General features: G+C 31.5%; 2 protein-coding genes across 2 annotated transcripts in view; one reads left to right on the top strand and one right to left on the bottom strand.

Annotated features, from left to right (window-relative positions):
- Positions 1-4,950, bottom strand: part of LOC137651239 (uncharacterized) — a 4,985-nt gene extending 35 nt beyond the window's left edge. Inside the window, exons 1-2 of the mRNA XM_068384464.1 lie at positions 4,769-4,950; positions 1-269 (exon numbers count right to left, since the gene is read on the bottom strand). The exon at positions 1-269 is cut by the window's left edge and continues 35 nt beyond it. Coding sequence (XP_068240565.1) covers positions 120-269; positions 4,769-4,939 — 321 coding nt within the window. The 5' untranslated portion in view covers positions 4,940-4,950 and the 3' untranslated portion in view covers positions 1-119. The remainder of the gene's footprint in view (positions 270-4,768) is intronic.
- The window catches only part of LOC137650854 (vesicular glutamate transporter 1-like), a 407,643-nt gene that overhangs the window by 376,010 nt on the left and 24,133 nt on the right, over positions 1-7,500 (top strand). The window lies entirely within an intron of this gene.

Below are 7,500 nucleotides of genomic sequence, written 5' to 3'. Positions count from 1 at the left end.
AAAACGTAGGTGTAACCAATGTAACATAACTAGTGCTAGCATCGAGTATGGAACTAGTCCTAGTACTGGCTCGGGTTCTAAGATGAGCGCTAGTACTATCTCTGGTGACCCTTGAAAACCTAGTATTGGCCTTGCGTGTACTGGCCCGGCTGAGGCTGGACCGCCTCTTGGGAGAAACCTCCGCTGAAGGGGTTGGACACAGGAGCTGGGGCGGCTGCTGCTGATGCTGCGAAGGGGTTGTGGGGGTTGCTCGTGGTGTAATCACTCATCTGCAAAACAGGAAAGTGAAACAGAAATAGGAAAGTGAAACAAAAACAGATAAATGAAAAAAAAAAAAAACTAAGGGAAATTAAACAAAAAGGGAAAATGAAACAAAAACAGGAACGTGAAACAAAAACAGGAAAATGAAACAAAAAAGGGAAAGTGAAAGAAAAAACAGGATAATGAAACAAAAATTAAAAAAAAGGGAAAATGAAGCAAAATACATGGAAATGAAACGAATAAGGAAAATGAAACAAAAACATGGAAGTGAAACAAATGCAGGAAAATGAAGCAAAAACAGGAAAGTGAAGCAAAAACAGGAAAATGAAAAAAAGGGAAATGAAACGAAAAAGGAAAAGGAAACAAAAAAAAGAAAGTGAAACAAAACAAGAAAAAAAACAAAAAAAGAAAATGAAACAAAAAAGGAAAGTGAAACAAACACAGGAAAATTAAACAAAAAAAAATGAAACAAAAAAGGAAAGTGAAACAAACACAGGAAATTAAAACAAAATAGAGAATTAAAAAAAATAGGGAAATGAAACGTTAAAGGAAAATGAAACAAAATCAGGAAAATGAAACACAAACAGAAAATCAAACAAAATAGGGAAATTAAAACAGAAAACTAAGAAAAGAAACAAAAAAGGAAAATGAACCAATACAGGGAGAATTAAACCAAAAAAGGAAAATGAAACAAAACAGGGAAGTGAATAAACTGGAAAATGAAACAAAAAACCGAAAAATTAAACAAAAAAGAAAAATGAAACGAATACAGGAAAATGAAAAGATGGGAAAGTGAACCAAACCAGGAAAATGAAAAAAAGGGAAAGTGAACCAAACCAGGAAAATAAAAAAAACAGAAAAATGAAACAAAGAAGGAACATAAAACGAAACAGGAAAATGAGACAAAAACAGGAAAGTGAAACAAAACAGGAAAATGAAAAAAGGGAAATGAAAAGAAAAAAGGAAAATGAAACAAACAGGAAGTGAAAAAAAACAGGAAAATGAAACGAAGCAGGGAAAATGAATAAAAAAGGGAAAATAAATACAAAGGGAAAATGAAACAAAACATGGAAAATGAAACAAAAAATAGGAAAAGGAAACAAAAAACAGGAAAGTGAAACAAAACAGGAAAGTGAAACAAATCAGGAAAATAAACCAAAATTAGGAAAATGTAACAACACAGGAAAATGATAAAAAGGAAAATGAAACCAAATCAGAATTTAAAACCGAATGTACAGTATATGGTGACAAAAGAATTTTCTGTCCATCATACTGTATTATATAAAAAGCATTATGATGCATAAGTAAAGAATAAAATATTGTTTTAATCCTTCAATCTAGTAGAGCCACTGAGGCTAATTATGATTAATTCGAAATAGTGGACAGTAGCAAAAAGCAATTAGGAAAGGAATATATGAAATAACAACAGTACGTGGTGTTAAAAGCTCCACCGAGCTATGATACATAGTACAAACTATAAGTGATTAAAAGAATAATCAAAGATCGAGTTGAATTTAAAGTGTAATTGAAACAAAAGCAGTTAGAAAAACTGATGTATTTCCTCAAACAATAAAAAGTAACATCTAGATATAAGTCCCATTATGATATCCAGTGTAATATTAGGCATAGTTTATCACATAATGGATTTCATTAACTATTATAACAAAATCATTGTTCCATCAGCACTTAGATAAAAATTGTTATTTTTACAGTAATTGAACAAAGGTGAGTTGTATGTAACAACACAATAGTAATTACAGGTAATCGGAGAGAGAGAGAGAGAGAGAGAGAGAGAGAGAGAGAGAGAGAGAGAGAGCAGTTTACCACTCAAGACTAAAAAAAAAAAATCGGAATTAACTATTCCATGAACAACCGAGAACAATTACACGGTTCTATAAACAGTAAAAAATACTAAGCATATTATGTGTCCTATCAAAGGTTGAAGACACAATTAACATCACCAAAATTAGTTTTGAAAACTCTCGTCCCTAGTGAGCCAATCGAAAAATATAATTATAACATAGGGATATTCTTAATATTTTCCCTTTTCACTATATACTTATCTGCAGAATTGGTAGCGTATTGAATAGTTTCTCACTAATTACTAATAATTCCACGGAATTAATCATATTATAAAGTTATTAATGGAATTATACGTTAAACAATCCGTTAGAACTGCCAGTCTCTGACACACTAACTTCATAACAAATAATTTCATAAACACTTCATAATATCATTCATAGATCAAGATATACCGTAAATATTAACATGCATATACTGTTTATATTATCTTAGAGAATAGATTATATAGATCCTCTTGGAACAAATAATTCTGTAAGTATATATATACAGGATAAATACATACATACACATATATAGATATATATGTATATATATATATATATATATGTGTTGTGTGTGTGTGTGTGTGTATATATATACATATATATATATATATATATATATGCATATATATATATACATGTATGTATGTATATATACTGTATATATATATATATATATATATATATACTTACAGAATCCTTTGTTCCAAGAGGAATTATATAATCTATGCTCTAAGATAATTAGCGCATGATATTACCGATGAATAGAGAATTATTTTAACTGCAAAATATAACCATGATATCAACTGAACAATTAGCAGGCATCTTTAAAAGTAAACAGTCGTAATTACTATAAACAACTCAAAATTCTTGTCATGAAAAACATGTTTTCTCATTACTTTAATTAATTATGTCTCGTACTTCAAGACAACAAAAATTTAAGGTGAATGGGTAAATCAAGTTACCGTTAAATCAAAGGAATATTGAATGATATAAGTGTTTATGTTGAGATTTACAATTAACATGAGTTTAATGTTTATTACAGACTATTGTGTTTCCTAAGTAATCAGAATATAGAGGACAACATTATTTCCGTTTCAATCCTCTTGGTAAAACTGATGGTACACATGCAATACTATTTTTTTTTTAATCCTCAGAGATGAATGAAAAATATATATTATACAATATTAAGGACGATGACAAACTAGCATTAAATCTACTTTAAGGTTTTCCACTCTCAGATAATTTAGGATGAACTTTTCACTCTTATTTTCCAACTATAATTCATAGAAGCTCTCTATTTTTGTCTAAAACTTGTTGATAAAATAATTAAATATCAGTCCAGTTGCCTTCTTATGCAAAAGAAATAATTTAGGACCAATTTGATAAGAAAAATCAATTTAAATTAAAATTATTTCGTATATGACTCTTATAGTTTATAAAAGTAAACTCTAAAATAAATAGATTGTTTTTTTTTTTTTTTTATTTAGGAATGTATTAATAGTCGGCAAACATCGGGAATAAATAACTTGATAGAAATTTGAAAAAAAAATACATTCGTCTTTGTGATTGAATCATGCGGTAAAGAAAGAAATAAAGCAGTGTATAATCACTGCAATAAACAAAGTGCAAAGATATATATATAAACAATAAAATATAAATGCAGTCCCAAAGAGATTCTTCATTCCATGAATACCAACAACGAAATGACTTTTCATGCTCTTTTACGTTAGATTCAGCCACTGGACTTTTCTCTCCAATATCCTCTTCTCTTTGTTCGTGGATCTCCTTCGACATTCCTGGTTCCGGACTCTATCAGCCAAAAAGAATTTGGAATTTGGGTGTTAATCTCCTGCATGCTTTGAGTTAACAATCATTCCTTTTCTTTTCGGATGGTACATTGGTGTTACATTTGTTTTTGAGACGTGGGATTACTGATTAGATAGACTCTGTTCCAGATTAAGTTTTGTTTTTTTATATGCTTTATTGCTTTTCCCTTTATAAGTGCATTAAAAATATTTAGGGTCATGCACATATCGCACACACGTGCACACGCATACAGACATATATGTATGTATATATATATATATATATATATATGTATATATATATATATATATATATAAATATATATATATATATATATGTACATATATATATATATATATATATACAAATGTATATACATGTATATATACAAATGTATATACATATATATAATATATATATGTGTGTGGTGTGTGTGTGTGTGTGTGAGTGTGTATATTTATCGATATTCATATCTGTGTAATATCATTATGATATTCATATGTGTACTTTTTAATATACCTGTTAAAATTGATATTTTCTATTTCATTCTAATGGTTGTATGCATATAAAACACACATAATGGATCCAATAACAAAAACCACTGTTGATAATGACATTTGTAAAAAAGAAAAAAAAAATCCAATCGACTCCCGAAACTAAAGTATGGACGTCAAACTGAAGGGAAAATGTTCGAAACCTTCTTAAGGACTTCATTTAATTAATAATTACATCAACAGTGTTGTTCATCGGTGAATCGTATGCTTACTGATATTCATCAACCCGTACGTTGAATCTATTTGCATACGCATACATAAGACATAAAAAAATTTGATCTGCTTCTAAGAATTCAATACCTGGGGTTGCGTTTGCTGCTGCGTTATTGTATAACCTTGTTGTTGTTGTTGGGCGTAAGGATCCTGCTGTGCGTAAGTTTCTTGAGCGTAGGTCTGGTCGGCGGCACCAGGATCTCCTTCCATGGTCCCATACGTTGGCAGCTTACCATTTTGCTGTCCGGGTCCTCCCATAGTCGGATCGTCCTCCTGTTGAAAGGATCCAATTAAGAGAGGAGCAGTTGGGAATATCCCTACAAATTGTTATTCTACTGCAGTATGTAGATGGTTTTGGGAATGCTTTTCGCACTCCCCAAGAGAGATTAGTTCACCAAACTTCCAACCGGGCCTTACAAGGTACTAAAAGAGTTGGAAGACCGAGGCCTACATGGCTGAGGACTATGAAGCGTGAAGTAGGAGGTGATGAATAGAGAAGTATTGAATTAAAAGCTCAAGATAGAGACGAATGGTGAAATCTAACTGAGGCCCTTTGGGTCAATAGGCGTAGGAGGAGATGATGATGAGCCTAATGGAAACGTCCCTGGACCAAGGTTCGTAACCCGCTCTGGCTTAATACTTTCTTGTAGTGTCTGTAACCTCACCCATCTTATAAGCTAAGGATGGTAGGTTTGGGGCCGTCTATAGGTCTACCTGCTGAGTTATCAGCAGCCATCGCCTGGCCCTCCCTGGCCCTCCCTGACTCTAGCTTGGGTGCAAAGGAGGCCTCGGCGCAGATCACATGTTTAGTTGGTCAGTCTCTATCTCTAGGACGTTGTCATTGCCCCTTGCCTCTACCATTCATGAGCGACCTATAAAACCTTTAAAACATTTAAACCGGGAGAAATTGTCATTAATACTAATTAATTCTTGGCTATGAAAAGGGTTACCAGACGGAAGCAACTGCTTTATTTTCAATATAGTTCACAGATTAAAAATAGATTGAGGTGTTCAAAAGGGCCATAACCATCAGAACTCTCTTGAAGCGTTTTCAAAAAGGATTTATTAGCAGAGCTGAAAGACACGTGTCTTTTTATTTATTTATTTATTTATTTATTTTTTTTTTTTTTTTTTGCATTTATTGACAATTTCAACCTTGTGTTTAGAATTTCCAATGGCAAGCGTGATTAATTTATATGAATTAAATATTGAAAATTTTCAAATAAATCCTAAATTCGAAGATTTTGTCTTCTCGGGAATAGTCTTGCAAGAAAATAACGTTGGATAACTCCATGCTCTACGCATACTGATAAGGAGAAATAACGTCCCAGAACACTGAAGATTATAGCAAAAGAGACAAAGATTTCCATTTCATGGGTCAAAATTTTGAGCTCCGCTCATGGCTCAATACTTTCATACTTTTGCCGTATTTATTAGATAGAAATGGGAATGGGGGACATGGACTTTACTTCCGCCTCTCATCAGTAATCTTTAGCTCTTTAAATATGACTAAACAACCGAATCGGGAATCTAAATTTTGAGTAATTTTCCTTTTATGTATAAGTAATGAACTGCTCGTCTGCTAGGCTGTGAAATTCTCTCTTTGCTTCCGTTTCCCTGAGATTCTTTTAAGTTTTCCACTTTTTATCCTCATCCCTGTAGAAACCACTATCTTATCCACCTGACAGTACCACCATCCTCCTCAATCCTATGGCATAAATGTTGTCGTATTTTGAGCACACATACCTAATCATCATCAATAATTTTTATTTCTGACGATTTTTGCATTCTAAAGAAAAAGTACAGATGTATCTTTATTCCTATTAATTCTCATAATTGTACTTCAAGAGGTGCACAGTAAAATGGCACAGTAAAAAAGCACAATCAGAAATACTCTGTAAAAATGGCTTAAATGGAAATATACATATGACACACGAGGCCACATGAAAAATTGCACAGATGAAATAAACCACAGTTTTTTATGTAATTTGTTCAACATGTCATACCGAGTTTCTTCTTAGCATTTGTTTTCCTAATGACCCCTTCCATCCCTTTTTCTTTAACTTTTTCTTTATAGTATGGCTTCGATACTAAGTCAGTAATCTTTTTTGGTCCATCTAAATTCAGGAGGCGGCTGCAATTAGTGTAATAATTATAGATAACTAATTTGAGAAGAGCCATCAATGAAGAAAGTTAAAAATAAATGTAGAGAAAAAATTATAGAGATATTTCATTACCGGATGGAAAAGCACGAATAAAGTGTTAATTGGGTTTGGTCAATATACAAAATTCTAACTAAAAAGCACTAATCATTCAAATTTTAAAAAATAGCATCGCAAAGCATTTTCTTGATTTTAATCAAATCAATACAAACCATACTTTCCTAGATGTGCAATTATACTATTTTCAACTGTGACACATTTGCAAGTCCCGTTTAGTTGACATAAGTCTTTTTATAGTTCATTTATGACATATCTGTTTATATGTTGTTACTGTTTTTAAAATAATCTATGGTTAATTTTTCCCATCGTTTATTCATTTCCTTATTTCCTTTCCTCACTGAGCTGTTTTTCCCTGTTGGAGCCCTTGGGCTTATAGCATCTTACTTTTCCGACTAGGGTTGTAGCTTGGCTAGTGATGATAATAATAATAATAATAATAATAATTACCAGAAATAGTATAGGTAATAATAATAATAATAATAATAATAATAATAATAATAATAATAATAATAATAATAATAACTAACGGGGATACATACTGTAGCACTGGTAATTATTATTATTATTATTATTATTATTATTATTATTATTATTATG

Source organism: Palaemon carinicauda, chromosome 12, assembly GCF_036898095.1.
Source record: "Palaemon carinicauda isolate YSFRI2023 chromosome 12, ASM3689809v2, whole genome shotgun sequence".
NCBI classification, from domain to species: domain Eukaryota; kingdom Metazoa; phylum Arthropoda; class Malacostraca; order Decapoda; family Palaemonidae; genus Palaemon; species Palaemon carinicauda.
Note: the sequence above shows the minus strand (reverse complement) of the source record. Positions and strands in the feature narration are given on the sequence as shown.